The 18018-nt window shown below is 38.6% G+C and overlaps 2 protein-coding genes across 2 annotated transcripts in view; one reads left to right on the top strand and one right to left on the bottom strand.

Annotated features, from left to right (window-relative positions):
* Positions 1 to 1630: 1630 nt before the first annotated feature.
* Positions 1631 to 14808, bottom strand: LOC120543604 (homeodomain-interacting protein kinase 2-like). The gene is made up of 10 exons (XM_039776745.1): positions 14626 to 14808; positions 14332 to 14523; positions 13885 to 14066; positions 13033 to 13156; positions 12296 to 12364; positions 12005 to 12186; positions 11716 to 11913; positions 10729 to 10904; positions 2051 to 2257; positions 1631 to 1698 (listed from the first exon to the last, which is right to left on the bottom strand). The coding sequence occupies exons 1-10, from the start codon at positions 14806 to 14808 to the stop codon at positions 1631 to 1633; spliced, it is 1581 nt and encodes a 526-aa protein (XP_039632679.1).
* A 1579-nt stretch (positions 14809 to 16387) lies between these two features.
* Positions 16388 to 18018, top strand: part of nlgn2b (neuroligin 2b) — a 159081-nt gene continuing 157450 nt past the window's right edge. Inside the window, exon 1 of the mRNA XM_039777226.1 lies at positions 16388 to 16783. The gene's annotated coding sequence lies outside the window, so the exon portion shown is untranslated. The remainder of the gene's footprint in view (positions 16784 to 18018) is intronic.

Genomic DNA, 18018 nt, shown 5'->3' on the forward strand with positions numbered 1-18018 from the left:
AAGTGAAAACTGCCAGCATTAGTCATTATGCTGTAAGTCTAACCACGTCTGCTCGTTTGTGTCCGGTTGTGCCTGCTTGCAGTCAGTTGCCTACTGGAAAAATGTCACATACAATTTGATGAAAGGATGCTTTTGAAAACATGATATTTCTGACAATAAATGAAAGATTTTTGAAATGGCATGTGTATTTTGTCTCGGCGGAGATGAGATGAGAACAATCGGAACAATACAATACAATGTGTAATCAAGGGATGACTGATTAACAGTAATGTAAATGGTAAATGCCCTAATAACTGTTGATACTACAACAATGCAAAGTATAGGCTCTTAACCTTGCAGTTTTGCACATATCATGTAAGACTAGATTTCTCCATTTCTTTGCACAAAACTCCCCAGAAAGTACCATTTAATGGTATATTTTTCAAATAAACTTCCCTTGGGGCATACCCCCAGGACCGCCCTAGAGAGAGCCCCCCCTCCCCACATAACAAATCCCAATTTAACCCTTGGTACTATCATAATATGCTACATGTATATCCATCAAAAAAGTTACACATAAGATATGACTACAATGACAACACAGTACAGCATATATATTGTAGAAAGGCCTATTTGATCACAATAGTATAACTCGTGTCTCTTATAAGATGGGAAAATCGAGTATCTACATTCTAAGTAGCCTATTTATATTACTGCTATTTGTTGTGTACACATATTTCTATTATATATTATTATATATAGCACCCTGCTGGCTTAACAATATAGGCTTCACATAAGTGCCTTATAAAAAGTTGTCTAATATAGGAAATAGCATTAACGTAAGTGGAAGTTGAATGGAAAATGGAGTTCCATACAATATAGTGATAGTGTTATCTGAAGTCGAATAATACATTACACTGTGTACTGTAATTTGTTCACAGGCCATTTTACTGTACATTTTCAGGACAATATGTATTGCAACATTTTCTATTAGTAAGCTATTTGATGAACTTTAACCTCAACCATATTTCATTTTTTTTTTTCTTTCTTAGACACAAATTGAACAATCAACATCTAAACATGCAGTTGGGTTCTATGAGCTGGAGCTCTTACTACTATCAAACATTTTTATTTCATAGGATATTATCACATTCTTTCACACATGATTTTGTTGGCTTAGTAATTTTTACATTCAACACGTGTGTGTGTGTGTGTGTGTGTGTGCGCGTGCATGCAGCTGTGCTTGAGTTATAGGACACATTAAATGGCCCTGTGTAGACTGCTCTGACAGAAGCGCGTGCTTTATCTGCCATAGGTCAGCAGTGTTAAATTGAACTTCACTCTGCCATGGAGGATTGACACATTCAAACCAGGAAAATCAACAAACGGCAGCAGGTGTGGCTCGTGGGTTCCGAGACTGTTACAGTTATAGGTATACGTACTGTACATTTATGGATACTGTTGTTATAATAACTTGTATTAATCAGTACATCAGATGTACTGTAGATCTTCAATGAAACTACCACTAGTTATCACCATTACTTTGAAATCAGAGCATGAGTCATGGTTTCCTGAGTCTGGTTGAGGTGATCCCTGATACTATGTATTAACTCAAGTGTTAGACAAAAGACCAGGTTGTACCAGGTTATGGTTAGGTTACTTCTGACTGTTCAATATCTGCAACTTTCACTTCCCCTTTAGACACGTAGCCTATCTGGGCTGTTGTGGTAAAAACAAAAAACAGAACTTCTATTTTGTCTCTCCTGTAAATAATTTAATGGTATGTTTTACTGTCAGTTTTTGTAACCATTCTATTCCATTAGTTTGTATTCTATCTTATTACTAATTGTGTGTGCAGTTATAATAATAATAACTTTTATTTATATAGCGCCTTTCAAGAAACCCAAGGACACTTTACAGAATTAGAGATTGTAGGCTGTTGTGAACAGGTAGTGTTTCAGGAGTATTTTTTTTTTTTAAATGTCCAGGGATGTAGCATTTCGTATATATGCTAGGAGGGTGTTCCAGAGGGATGGGGCTGCTACACTAAAGGCTCTGTCTCCGAAGGTACAGAGTCTGGTGTGGGCAATGGAGAGCAGGTTTTGGGGTGGGGTGTATGGATGGAGGAGGTCGGAGAGGTACTGTGGGACCAGGGCATGGAGTAATTTGTAGGTGAAAAGGAGGATTTTATACGTGATGCGGGACTTAATTGGGAGCCAGTGAAGGTGGATGAGAGCTGGGGGGATGTGCTGTATGGGCACCACCACCTCCTCTATCGCTACAACAAAACATTTCCATAGAATCATTGAAGTAAACACCTTTCCTGACACACTAGCAAAAGGTGGAGATCTAAGAGGCTGGGAGTTTTATTTTCACTGTGCCCTGAGGGAGAATTGTTTTCAGATGACAGTTGGCTCTCACCAGTTCATTATGACTACATGAGAGGAAATCCTGGGACTTCCTCAGTTTTCAGCCTGATTGAGATAAAGTCTTGTACACCACATCAGGTTTTCTCTTTGTTATTTTCTTTTACATTAAATCTTGTTTGCATATATAGGCTACATGTGTATAATGTTGGAGGAACAACATACCCTTAGTATTTTAAATTAGGTACATTTGATGCAATGGTGCCTGTTAGAATCAGTTTCATTTTTGACTTAATTCTGTGTTACTGTGTCATCACCAGTCAAACAGGTTTTATGTAGCACCTGCTGCTATCTGATGTGCCTCCAAAAATCATCAGCATGCACAAGCAAGTCTAACAAGAGCAGGCATGTGTATTTCTCACACACTTCTTAACTACATTGCATGACGTCTGCAAACATATAGCGTGGTTGTCATGGTTTCGAAGGTAGGCTACTATGATACTTGCGCAATACAATGAAACTTCTCAGATTGATACCCACTGCCGCTCTCTGAGTCATCATATCAGACACAGGAAGTAAGACATAAATATTTTGGACTCGTCACGAGTTTGTTGACCAGTCAGATGACTCATCTGAAGAAGAAAAAAACAGACACCATTGAATGGAACATGTACATGTGTTGATTCTGCTTCACGGGGTGTGTCCATTCTGGGTCAGTTGTCTCAGACCTATTCAACAATTTGGCTTAGGTTGGATCATGTATCTCTGTGGGAAATGTAATTTCATAGAATGATTCACACTATTATTAAAAATATGTTCCTAATAAGATGAAGGGTCATCTGACTGTTACTGAAGTTATTACCTAGCCGACCATCTTTGCCCAAACCTTCTTTGATAGTTGGAGTCATAATTCTTTCTCTGATCAAATATTTTCCAATTAAGATTTAACCTCGCCATTTGACATTCGTGTGTTGATGTCACCGCAGTGTAATCGTTTTACCCCAGAGCGTCCCAGTTTGTAGCGACCATGACTCTTGGGAGCAGGGACAAAAGGTTACATGAGGCTAAAAAAACATGACATACATCTGAACTGCCGTGCTCTCATCCGGTGGTTACTGGGAATATTGATCAAAGCGGAAAATATATATTAACATACAGCCATTTTAGCTCTTACTCAGAGGCTGTAACTAAATATGATGGTTACTCATTCTGTTCAAAAAGACCAGTCAGCCATGTGTGAGGACAGTTTGAAGTAGATTTTTCTAAAATGATCAATGCAACTCTGAACTCAAGTTTTAAAAAGTATACTCCTGTATCAACAGTGCGTAATTATTGTATACGTTTGAAATAATTAGGAAATAATTGATGTCGCTGCAAGACACTTGAAACCGCTATAAAATAAACCTCCACTGTTCCACAAGTACTGGAAGACAGTACGCTACACTCACTGCACATAAACACCCCAGTAAAAAGGGTGGGAAAGAATAAATCAGGGGTCTTCCATCATCTCCATGGTTTAGCGCATGTTAATAGGGAAAATATGGGAGAAACCCCACTAGAAGGGACCCTGCTCATGACTTGATAGCTGGCAGTAGGCAGCATGACTAAGAACCCCATCTGCCCATATTAATTACGCATGACACTATATAATGATTATCATTACAAATGATTGCTTCCTGTACCGAGATAGGGAAGTGTTGAGTCTAATTTGGCTTACAGACTGGAAGCAGAGGGAAACTGCTAGCCCAGCTTTGTTAAAACGGAATAACTAAAGCCAATGGGCATTTTGCCCTTCTTCAACATTTCCCCTGCTGGAACACACTCACTTTGTTGTGTCTGGATTTAGAGGGTACTCTCTGTCTTAAGAAAAGCACATCTGCTCCCTTAATCAACCTGAGTTAAAAAAAAATGGTCCACATGGACTACGTGTGGATTATTTTTTAACTCATGTTATGAAGAAGAGCTAACCCAGTGGAGCTCCTAAACACCTCTTTATTTACAAGTTACTATAATACATTAAAAGATTGTCTAAAGTCTTGGATTAGGCTTTAGGTAAATATCACTATAATGATAATGACTACTACAGTAAATGTGTTTTTAGGTTGGATCATGTATCTCTGCGGGAAATGTAATTTCATGGAATGATTTTCCTAATAAGATGAAGGGTCATCTGACTGTTACTGAAGTTATTACCTAGCTGACCATCTTTGCCCAAACATTCTTTGATAGTTGGAGTCATAATTCTTTCTCTGATCAAATATTTTCCAATTAAGATTTAACCTTGCCATTTGACACTCGTGTGTTGATGTCACCGCAGTGACTCATTGTAATCGTTTTACCCCAGAGCGTCGCAGTTTGTAGTAACCATGATTCTTGGGAGAAGGGACAAAAGGTTACATGAGGCTAAAAAAACATGACATACATCTGCACTGCCATGCTGCCATCTGGTGGTTACTGGGAATATTGATCAAAGAAAAAAAGAAAAAAAAAATACAGCCATTTTAGCTCTTACTCAGAGGCTGCAACTAAATATGATGGTTACTCATTCTGTTCAAAAAGACCAGTCAACCATGTGTGAGGACAATTTGAAGTAGATTTCTAAAATGATCTCTAAACTCAAGTTTTAAAAAGTCTACTCCTGTATTAACAATGCATAATTATTGTACGTTTGAAATAATTACATATTTAACTGGACATCATAAGACTGCATTGGTGAAAACAATTGAAGTTGTTCCTTTAATTCAATGGTACTTTTCTGTGCTATTTTGAACCATTATTATCTGTGTTTTACCAGTGTTTAATCATTTCCAAATGTGATAGTATAGTATAATTGTGAATATTGTGAAAAGAGCAAACAAATGCTTTTCCTATAATCAGCAGAATTCACACATGAGAGACAGTGGAGGATTAAACAGTTGTCTGTGTGCTGTCAATATAAACTGTAAGCTATGAGACATAATCAACAATGATCAGACAGTTAGAAGTGTTTGAATTGTATCCAAATATACATGAATTTAACAGTATTCCTGAACTTGGATTATATGTACAATGGCTTGATTAAAGCTGCAGCTATGAAGTGCTTGAACTTATCACTTCTTAAAACTTATATTTAAAAAAGCTTTTTATTAATGTAAGCACGTCATTTTATTTCCAATCTTTCTAATGTTATTGCCTTTTATTTTGTTTTTATATGTCATACTTTGGGGTATATTATTTCCATTTCATCTTGTGTTGTTGTAATTGTCTGATTTTAATTCACTGCAGTCCTGAAATGTTTTTATTCCTGTTTCAGCCATGGAAAGCACTTTGTAACTTTGTTTTTAAGAATGCTGTTTAAATATATTTATATATTATTATATTTATGTTTATTATATACATGCAGGTCATTGGCAGGAACACAGTGGCATTTAGAACTTGACAGCAATTGTCTTTTGCTTACATAATGTGACATCTTTGTAAAAAGTTTTACTTTGTCTATTTTATAGATACTCTCTCCATTTCTGTCTCTGTATTTTTAACCAATCAAACTTATAAAAGTTATTTTTCATGGCAACATTTGTTTCTGTAGTTTCTCTTAGCCTAGAAAATGCATGATGAAATACCAAATGACCTTTGTTCATTATCTTAATTGTCAGTTGTCTTGCTTTGTATTACAACAGTTTTTCATTTATATCTTTCGCTTCGTAGCAATTATTGATACCGAGACATCATTTTCACATTTGTTACCTTCACTTACACATGCACTTCTGGTGACTTTGGTAATCGCTTTATGATTGTTTACCATCCATCTGATGCGGTGTTATTGACATCATTAATATCAGTGAAAGCACAGTTGACTGTGTGTAGTGAGAAGACATTCAGTGCTTGGAAAAACATAATGAAATGCAACTCATGCACATAAACCTCCAAGGTTGTGATATTCCCACGTTTGTTCAAATTTAGCATGTAGATGCCTATAACGGAAACATGCGCATGCTGAGGGTAATTGGTTCCTCCAGCTATCGTGAGAACTATATTTGGTTTAATGCCTTAATCCTTATTTGCCGCATTAAGAAATATAATGCTCGGTTCAGTCTGTGCGCAGACTGCTCTTCTCTGTGTGGGTTTACTGAGAATAATCTTATATGAATGCACGAGTCATGCTGCCATGAGATTTGAGATGTCCCAGTAAAGCACAGGGAGGATCAGAGGAGGAAAGAGGGCTGTCTGACCCTGACTGAGGTCACGTCTCAAAGGGGAACTCGTTGTGAGAGTCAGTGACAGCCCAGAGCGCACAATAATCTGACAGATCAGATGCTGCTCAACTTCATCTTGTTATTTCAACTAGGGTATGACTTGTAGTTTAATTATCCCAGTCTGTGGGACATGAGCCATTATCCATTTACCACGGTTATCACTGAGAGATTGTAATGTCTAATTGACTGCTGGGTTTTGAACTAGAAGTAATTGCAGCTATTCATCCATCCATCCGTTATGTTTCGATTAAATAATCCTGTTTCTTTGAAAAGACAGAAGACTCTTCAGTAGATCAGACAGATGTTAGTCTCTTAATCTCAGACCAGAGTTTTTCATATATTATGCCATGTGCATGTGTTGTAAAATATGCAATTTGAGTTGTCCCTGTTACCTTGTCATGCATGGAATTACCTGACAGATGACCTATCCGGATTTTTATTACTACAATAAAGCTTTAATGTTGTGGATGATAGCTAGAAGGGAGATGCAAAGATGGGTGTAATACGGTATGGCAGTTGTGAAAGGTCATGGGCCATATTTCAGCCCCCTTTTTAAAGATGATGACTCAATTCCCAAGATTGTGGTCGGTGCAATTAGCTTTAATAAATAAGACTATTACATGTGATGGTGCAGAAGTCAATGTGGCTGCAGGCTTTATAGTGAGCTCTTACTGTAGCTCTCTATCAGCGAGCCTGTGTAAGTGTGTCTCTATAACAGGCAAGCTTGGTTTTTTATAGGGTTTTACTTTTGTTAACCAAGAGCCAAACAAGCTTACGGATGCAGTTTTTGATGTCGCTGCAAGACACTTGAAACCCCTATAAAATAAACCTCCACTGTTCCACAAGTACTAGTAGACAGTACGCTACACTCACTGCACATAAATACCCCAGTAAAAAGGGTGGGAAAGAATAAATCAGGGGTCTTTCATCATCTCCATGGTTTAGCGCATGTTAATAGGGAAAAGAATGGGAGGAACCCCACTAGAAGGGACCCCCCTCTTGACTTGATAGCTGGCAGTAGGCAGCATGACTAAGAAGCCAATCTGCCCATATTAATTACGCATGACACTATATAATGATTATCATTACAAATGATTGCTTCCTGTACCGAGATAGGGAAGTGTTGAGTTAAGCCAATGTGCATTTTGCCCTTCTTCAACATTTCCCCTGCTGGAACACAATCTTTGTTGTGTCTGGATTTAGAGGGTACTCTCTGTCTTAAGAAAAGCACATCTGCTCCCTTGATCAACCAGAATTTTTTTTTTTACGAAGAAGAGCTAACCCAGTGGAGCTCCTTTCACTAGGCATTGCTGCACATTATCTACCCAAACACCTCTTTATTTACAAGTTACTATAATACATTAAAAGATTGTCTGAAGTCTTGGATTAGACTTTAGGTAAATATCACTATTATGCAGAGGGGATGGGAGTTCTTCCCTGAGGGGGTAAACTGGCGTAAGTTGTATTATTAAAGAAAGCATGGTAAAGAAAGTATAAAACACAAAAATAATACTATGACTGTTAAAGGTGACTTGTTATGCTTTTCTTTATTTTCTGTGATATGTAGGCTATATTTAATATGAACTCTCGGCTTCCAACAGTTTTATTTGTTGGGAACCGCGCCTCTAAAACAACTTTTCATCTGTGAAAATCTGTTACTTCCTGTATTCCTACAGTATTCCTGTATATATATATATATATATATATATATACAGTACAGGCCAAAGGTTTGGACACACCTTCTCATTCAATGCATTTCCTTTATTTTCATGACTATTTACATTGTAGATTCTCACTGAAGGCATCAAAACTATGAATGAACACATATGGAATTATGTACTTAACAAAAAAGTCTGAAATAATTGAAAACACGTCTTATATTTTAGATTCTTCAAAGTAGCCACCCTTTGTTTTTTTTGATAACTCTGCAAACCCTTGGTGTTCTCTCAATGAGCTTCATGAGGTAGTCACCTGAAATGGTTTTACCTTCACAGGTGTGCTTTGTCAGGGTTAATTAGTGGAATTTTTCCCTTATTAATAAAAAAAAGCAAAGGGTGGCTACTTTGAAGAATAATTTTTCAGTTATTTCACACTTTTTTGTTAAGTACATAATTCCATATGTGTTCATTCATAGTTTTGATGCCTTCAGTGAGAATCTACAATGTAAATAGTCATGAAATTTAAATAAAAAAACGCATTGAGTGAGAAGTTGTGTCCAAACTTTTGGCCTGTACTATATATATATATATATATATATATATATATATATATACATATGATGTTCGAGTGCTGTTCAAACGGAGATGGACGGAACTTGTCTCTGAGATAACAAAGAGTCACAGAACTTACTGACGGAGGCAACGAGTTCTCATAGCATCGCGATTGAAAAGGGGCGAAGATGAGCGGATCCCTCCAGGTGTCAAATTTCCATCGCTGCCGATTGGAGCTGGAGCCGATAAATACCCGTGACTACTGCAAAGTCATTTTTCCCAGTAAAGAATGCCGATTGCAGTCTTGCCCGCTAAATACAACAGCCAGATGTTAGGAAAGGAGCTTTTTTTTAAGGGCTCTGAAAACATTTTCTTAATCAGTTTCTTGCTATGAGCGATGGGTCCTATAAACATAAATTCTTGTGCCAAAGTTAGATAAGTTGTTTGTTTTCTCACATTACTGATTTCATATTAGTGTTTTTCTTTTCCTGGGTTTAAAATGGGTGTGACTCAGTTGGAAAAAGGTGATGCCAATCAAGAGAGACAAGTGAATGAAGGAAAGATAAATGTTTATTACGTAATAATTGCAGAAAATCTTTTGCGCTTATCCTTTACAGGGAGATTTGTAATGGAGGGGCATCTGCCCCCCCCCCCATCCGCCCCCATGGAGTCCTGATGAGGCTGAGCTGGAGCTAATGGAGCTGAGGAATATGAAAAGACTGGCTTTGCCATTTGAGACAACTGAAATGACAGCTGACAGCAACATCAGATCAGATTTAAATAGCATTGACAGCCTTGAACATAAGATTTATGCGCACATGAAAGCAGCATGAATGTACTATAGGCAGAGAAAAGATCATATTTAAACAGAGGCAGCGGCATGTTTTCCACTTCAGTTCCTCTTTTCCTCTTAGCTCCTGTTACCCGCTTCCTCCAGTTTGTCTGTCACTCCTCTCTTGGACCCAGCATCACTGAGGTATTTAGGGACATGTTATTTGCATGCCTCATGGAAGATAAATAATGAGCCTGAATAACTCACGGATGCGTCAGCCTTCCTGTGAACCGGCATCTTATTCACCACCTGCAGCTGGACCAAATTGACACTGACACCTACGCCCACCGCTGAACTCAGGCTGACCGACAGCCAATATCATTAAAAACAGATCTTCACTTCATATTTAAATCAAGCAGTTTCAAACAAGAGCAAGTAAAAGGTATGATCATTTTGTCACATTCATTTTATCTATATTTGACTGGAGGGAGGGGTAGTCATTGTTCTAAATCAAGTTCATTTATAGAGCACATTTAAGCAACAGACGTTGACCAAAGTGCTTTATAATGAGATGAAATAAAACACATGACCTTAAGTGAACTTATCGGTGGGTTCACTCTCCTCCATACAGACTTCCCCTCCTCCTCTTGTGCGGGAAGGGTTTTTTCTTTTTCTGAACTGGAAGCCTCCTCATCGGCCCTCCTTCTCTTCTGCATAGAGATGGACCGGGCCTTGTTGTGTTGCACAGTACTTATAAAATAAAAACAAATAAAGGTAAGGGTGTTTGAATACTGTTCAAATATATCACCATGATAAGCTCAATACAATTCGACCCTGCATCTAAATTGTTAAATTATTCCCATCAAATATCTCCCATGTCAAATCTCACTGCTAATGCTTGCTCTTGAGGGAATTACTGTAATTGTTGGGGCTTTGGAAATTATAGAGTGTGGTCTAGACCTACTCTATCTGTAAAGTGTCTTGAGATAACTGTTGTTATGATTTGATACTATAAATAAATTGAATTGAAAATTGAATTGAATTAATGAGCAATTCTGGGAAACGGGTCAATTAGATTTTTCCATTATAAGCCATCAAAATGTTATCTTACAGAAGAAAAGACCTTAATTGATCCCAAGGGTGCGTGCTGCCATAGGTGAGCTTACGTTTCAGCTCTTTTTCCAGTTTTACATTCCTTTTTGCTGGGAAGCAGATGTCTGATGTCACGGATACATCCGCTTCATCCCTCTTCCTTTTAGGCAGACGTGACTTTTTTGGGCTGATCTGTGCATCTTTCTCTGCTGCATCCAGGCCTTTACTCCTCCTTTTCTTTGCTGGGCTTCTATGTAGATCAGAAAATAGTTTAAAGGTCCCATGACATGCTGCTTTTTGGTGCTTTTATATAGACCTTAGTGGTCCCCTAATACTGTATCTGAAGTCTCCTTCCTGAAATTCAGCCTTGGTGCAGAATGACAGCCACTAGAGCCAGTCCCACAATGAGCTTTCCTTAGGATGTGTCATTTCTGTGTCTGTAACTTTAAATGCTATTGAGGAGGAGAGGGAAGGTGGAGGGTGGGGGTGTGGCCTTGACCCACTGCCATGCTTCGCTCATTTGAATGCCATGATGTCTCTCTCTCATGGGTGGGCCAAATTTTCTCAAAGGCAGAGCAGGATACCCAGGGCTTGGTTTACACCTATCACCATTTCTAGCCACTGGGGGGACCATAAGCAGGCTGGGAGAACTCACATTAATGTTAAGTGAAATTTTCATTCCATGGGACCTTTAAATCTCTTCCATCTTAAAGAAATAGTTTGACATTTTGGGAAATAGGCTTAGCTTAGCATAGACTGGAAACAGGGCGAAACACCTAATCTGGCTGTCTCTGAACACCAGAAATTACCTACAGCACGTCTAAATCTCACAAATAAACATGTTGATTCGTTTTTTTTAATCCTTACACAAACCATAATGTCAAAACGACAAGTTGTGGAGTTGCATGCTGTAACATCCTGGACTTCCTCGCCTCTTGCGCCATTGTTAATGCACATAAATGAGGGAGGTTTAATTTGTCTTATCTAACTCTCAGCAAGAAAGCGAATAGAAGTATTTTCAAGAATGTCAAACTATGCAGGGAGATATTTCTAACACCCACCTGTTGCCACACTCTGAGTCCTCATTACCATCCCCTTTCCTCTTCTTTGGAGGAGCGTTGTCCCCACTGATGACGGCCCTCTGGAGGGAAGGTTGCTCCTTGGCAGTGCTGTTGGAGATGTCCTTCTTCGCCACATTCTTGCCACCACCCAAGCTCAGATCCTGACACAAGCTCATCACCTCCACACACTTTTTCACGCTAGAAAACAACCAATCACTGAGTCAAACTCACATCTATCTATCTATGTCAGCACAGAGATAATACACACAGCATCGAAGCACACACTTACTGGAGGCTGTTGTCCATTATACCAACAAGGTGGCTCATGGTTATAAACGGATGTTGAAGAATTTGGCTTGGTTTGATTCTTTGCCAAGCATCCACATCCAGTAGCTTTGTTAATAGGTCAACAAAGCTCACCCTGTCACATTCACGAGCACTGGCATCTTGTGCTGAAAGTTTGGCGGACGCCTTGTGAAGGATCAGAAAAAAACAAAACGGGAAGAAAATCTGAACTTGTTTTCTTGCATGTCCTCATGTTTAAATTATAAAAACATGCTTTCCAAAACAGACAGCCTACCTCCATGACATCACTCAGGCTTTTAATTGTGCATGAGGTGAAAGTATAGTGCTTCTTTTCAAGTGAAGACTAAAGAGAAGAAAAGTTTAAGTTAGGTTATTTGTTGCAAATGCAGTGACCGACTTAAAGGTCCCATGACATGGTGTTCTTTGGATGCTTTTATATAGACCTTAGTGGTCCCCTAATACTGTATCTGAAGTCTCTTTCCTGAAATTCAGCTTAAATTACAGCCACTAGAGCCAGTCCTCTCATGAGCTTTCCTTAGTATGTGCCATTTCTGTGTCTGTAGCTATTGAGGAGGAGAGGGGGCATATTAATGTTAAAAGTGAAATTTTCATGCCATGGGACCTTTAAGCAAAGATAGGTATAAACACAGCTCAATAATGGCCAAATGATATTACCATAAATGTCCAAAAAGGGGGTTCCAAAATGTGGTAATTTGGGCGAAAGTACTGTCTTGTGTACATGCCAGCATTCAGAAGATGGTCCGGTGCCTTTCCAACAGTGAGGTAGATATGCCTCATCTGTGGGCGCAATGTTGCATTATACTTCGAGGTACATTTTGTCAGGTTTCACAAGAGAAATCGCTCCAAAGGTAAGCATACTGATCTTTGGTGATCAGGCAATATTTGTGCATTTGTCTCATTCAAATATTGTATCCTTTTCATAAAAAAATGCTAAAAAATTAGTGAAAATGCAGTAAAATATGGCTTATCTCCTGATATAGTCACCATTACCATATCATAGCTATCACAGCCGGGGAAGAGTACAGTGCCCATAAGCATTTCGGCTGCAATGCAGCCCAGAGACCATACGTCTATGGCCTCATTGAAGGGAGCTCCCAGCAGGATCTCTGGAGATCTTTAGACAAGCAAGAGAAACACAAACACATTATTGTGGTTATAAAGACTGACTAATTAAGTAAACTCCTGCTCACTATCTATACCTAACAGCCAGTTTCTTAAAGGTCCCATGGCATTTTTTAACATTAATATGCATTCCCGCAGCCTGCCTATGGTCCCCCAGTGGCTAGAAATGGCGATAGGTGTAAACCGAGCCCTGGGTATCCTGCTCTGTCTTTGAGAAAATAAAAGCTCAGATGGGCCAATCTGGAATCTTCTCCTTATGAGGTCATAAGGAGCAAGGTTATCTCCCCTTTCTCTGCTTTACCCACCCAGAGAATTTGGCCCACCCATGAGAGAGAGACATCATGGCTTTCAAACGAGAAAAGTGGCAGTTGGTCAAGGCCACACCCCCACCCTCCACCTTGCCCCCCCTCTCTCCTCCTCAATAGGTACAGACACAGAAATGGCACATACTAAGGAAAGCTCATTGTGGGACTGGCTTTAGTGGCTGTAATTCTGCACCAAAGCTGAATTCCGGGAAAGAGACTTCAGATACAGTTTTAGGGGACCACTAAGGTCTATATAAAAGCATCCAAAGAGCACCATGTCATGGGACCTTTAAATGTACAATGGTATGGTCAGATGTGAGCCTGACTAAAAACTTGAGATGCCAGAGTGCAGGTTTTTTATTTCTTCAATATCCTGTCTGGCACAGCTGTCCCATACATGCTGTCAATTACTTACCTATACCACCGGGTCTGTAGAGTCACACCCGTCCATTTTTCTGGATGGTTGAGGGCTAAGCCAAAGTCAATGACCTTAACTCGCAATGGCTGCCGAAAATGGTCCACCATCATAATGTTATCAGGCTTCAGATCTGAATGAGCGATGCCTGTGTTCTTCAGAAAGTCCAAAGCGGTAGCCAGCTAAAATCGTGAACAACGGTAAAAAATAAATTACTGCAGATTGGGGACTGCTTGTTTTAGAGACATTATCTGGCTTAACATACTGCAAAAATATGTCCTCAGTTATTTTGGACTTGCTATTTTAATATCCTGATCAACACTTGCAATGATAAAGATGCATTTTGATGGAAATTGCAGCTAGGATTTTGACAAAACAAGAACACTTTTCTGTTTTAGACCCTACAATGCAATTTGTGTTACTACAAAAAAACAACAATAAAAAAACCTGCTGCACAATAGGGCGGACATCGGTCAACTCAAGAGACTTGGAAGGACTCCTCTGCAGGAATTCTGTCAGGCTTATGTCCAGTTTTTCGAACTCAAGATAATAACGCCCCTGAAAGGCGAAGGAGTTGTGCCATATGACAATGTTGAATTGGTCTGAGCCAAGCTCTTTTAGAATATGAAGGATCGCCGCCTGGGGAATGTACGAGATGTTAGAGAGAGATTTAATGTGAATTCAATGTGATTTTGAATTATTATAAAAGGAAAATGTTGATAAACATAATTTGTGTTGCACCTCTTCTTTTGCCTCCTCAATGAGTGCCTTGTCTTTGTGGATTTTTAAAGCCACCATTTCATTGGTAGCTACCTTCCTGCACTGGGTGACCGCTCCGAAGGAACCACAACCCAGGAGTTCCTGCACCTCGTACTGGGAGGAAGAGGAAGAGATCAGGTCTCCTACAGAGACCTGATAGTCCATGGTGCCAGATGAAATCTGTTGTTGATTTATTATTACACCTGACAGCAGAGCAGAACATGGAGAATTTCATGTTCCCATGCTCATCATTAAGTACACAAACAAAGCTGTATATTATTTGTATATTATGAGTATCTTATTTTCAGCAGATCTAAAATACAGATGGATACTTTCACAGAAATGTATAAGCAGAAAAGTGTAACTGGTGACAGATGGGATTCAATTAATTTCTCAAAGTATCTGCTCATACTGATATACAGTATCTGTATTATGTATTATGTCTGTTATTTACTACATTAGTTGTGAACCAAGTGGAATCAAACATTAAGTGGCTTTTTGTAAAAAAACAAAACAAAAACAACTTACCAGATGTCCAAAGATCACTTGATGTTAGTGATGTTTGGAATTGAATTTCAGTGTAAAATAACTGTCACAAGCTGAAAAAAGCTTCAGGTTTGTCTTCAAGTTAATGAGCAATAACATGTTCAGGGTTGTCTTCAAGTTAAAGGATGAAATTACTGAAATGGTGAAGTTAAGTTTGACCATATGATCATCATCCTATTCCATCATTGTTATCATGGTTCTCTTCCATAATTATGTCATCACAGCCACACCCTTCCACAGCAGTTGTAATAAACATTCTAAATGGCCCCAAGTTGATTTCCTGTTGCAGTATATGTGAATGACAAGAAGTTAACCAGGGGTGAGGCTATTTCATAGCAATGGAATTCCAATTGAAATTGTCTATATTAGGGTTTAATAAATAAATACATGAATAAATAAATAACATACACATGTACACTTAGTTACCAGATTATTAAGCACACCTCGCTGAACTAATGCAGTCTAAACCAACAGTCCTGTAGATTCTACCTTCATGAAGGTTCATACAGTTTTTGTTGAAACTTAGGGACTTAGATCTCAGTACTCAGCAATGCCAGCTGTGTAAACATACTCTGTAAAGTCCTGCATTCAAAATCCTATTAAAGTAAAAGTATATAAGTAGGCTCCTACTGGCATCAAAATATACTTGAAGTACCAAAAGTAAAAGTAGGCCTAATCATTATGCAGAATGGAATTTTTTTAGAATAATATATTATTTATTATTGGATTTCAACTGTTCAACTATTATTTTTTCAACTAACCTGACTTGATTTCTTAATGCTAAAATAGTGTATGCTATTATATAGGTAAACTTCAAAGCAATTTCCTCATTATTATATTTTTTAAAGCAAAGATGGCAATAAGCACATTTAAACATTTCTTGCACAAAAATAACTTAAAAGAATATGGCCCAACGTTGAAATTGGACTCCCAATCCACCCAGAGCCTGAATTCCATGCATTGCAATAACAGGGCAGTTCAAACTAGTTTTGTGTCTTTCCCCTCCATTGATGGGGAAAGGTGTAGCCTATATAGGCCGATGTTTAAGAGGCTTCAGAAGTGACAGAAGTTTTGTAAGACAACTATGGACCTTTTTCACAGCAGACATTTGGACTTGTCATAGTAGGAAAAACACAGCTGAAATTGATAACCTTAACGATGGCTCAATTCCATCAAGTGTCCCAGTAAGCTCTATCAGTGAGTCAGTATGCACAGTACCAGGGCCTCTCCTAAGCAGCTATCATTAATGGCTTTGAATACACCTGTGCTTTTCCTACTATGACATGTCAACATGTCTGCCGTGAAAAAAAGGTCTATAGCCTACGACTGAGGAGAATGGTGAAAACACACATTTTGAGGACAACTAGAGAGGCACTTTCAGTAAATGTAAAGGGCCTCACACAGTGACACGATTTCGGAGTTGCTACTAGGCTGCTACTAGCTTAATGTAGCTAGCCATGAACTTGACAGTGACCCTAAGGAAGGAATGCACTTGGGAAGCCAGCTGGCTACTACATCCTCGTGAGCTCCTACTGGGGATGTTTCTGCTTCTGCACAGAAGAATGTAAAGAACAAGGACAAACACCGGTTTAAGGTAAGACAGCTTTCTCTGCTGCTGGATGCTTTAGATACTGTTTAAATATGGCTGGTTTGATTAGCAGTGCAACAGGTTGTAGGACCAATGTTTTGCCAAATTCTTACAGTTTACACACAGTATATTATGGGGTTCCGATTGTGCCAAAATTAAGTCGACATGCTATCTGTCTATGCTGTGTGTCGTCTTCCATGTCTATGTGTCTGTTTACTGTTTATGTCCATGTATATACTGTATGTGTGTGACGTGCAGGTGACAGTAAGTGTAATTAAGGTTTGGTGGGTTTGGAAGGGAAATGCAGCATTTTCTCACCATTTATCTTAGGAACTCTCCTGACTGTAAGTTTCCTGACGGATTTATTGATGTGCTTTGAGCAAATGTCGCTGCACTCTTTCATGCTCCTCTGCATAATTGTGTTGATGTTTGCATATACAATGCAGTCATTTAATATCACCATATTTGTTTTTGGATTAGGCATGCCAATATAGTTTTATTTTTTTGTTTTTTTTAGGAAACAGTATGCATTTTATACCATTGTTGAGTGTTGCAGGGTACTGTGAGGAAATAAAAAAAATGTAACATGCTAAGTGCCTAGTTTCAGCAAAATAAGGCTACGCCAAGGCCTTGGTAGAAAGACAATCATTTATAATGTCTGCTTATAACGTGTATAATAATCAAATAATGAATTATTTATAATGACTCTGTGGGCTTATAGCCAACTTTGAGATGAATTAAGCTTTAGAAAAGCTGAGGTTTGTGTGATTCTGCTGTAGTTGTGTGTGTGAAAGCCATTCTCAGGGTTACAACACTGAATGACTCCCAGTTCTAGCTTTTATTTAGTTAAGCACTTATTTATGTTTTTAAAGTGGATACTGTATTTACCCAGTGAGCCCTCATACTGATGAGGCTTTTATTGTATTATTATCAGTGGTAAAGCTTTATGAGATTACATACCATCTTTAAAAATTAGTTGTAGTGTCACTGAGGTTTAATTTGAACAAGGGCGATTCTAGGATCAGACCTTTTAGGGGGGGCTCAGCCCTTAATGTGAATGTGACACGGATATATAGCTAGTGCATGCAAAAGTGTTAACCTCCCCCTGCTAAATCACTAATTTCATTAGCCGATCATCTCTGAGCTAGCTACTGAACAACAACGTCAGCTAACGTTTTTTAAGACTATGATAGTACTAAACCTGACATTTTATAAGTCACAGTAATAAAGACCAATTTGAC

The sequence above is a fragment of the Perca fluviatilis genome, chromosome 16 (genome assembly GCF_010015445.1).
Source record: "Perca fluviatilis chromosome 16, GENO_Pfluv_1.0, whole genome shotgun sequence".
Lineage (NCBI taxonomy): Eukaryota > Metazoa > Chordata > Actinopteri > Perciformes > Percidae > Perca > Perca fluviatilis.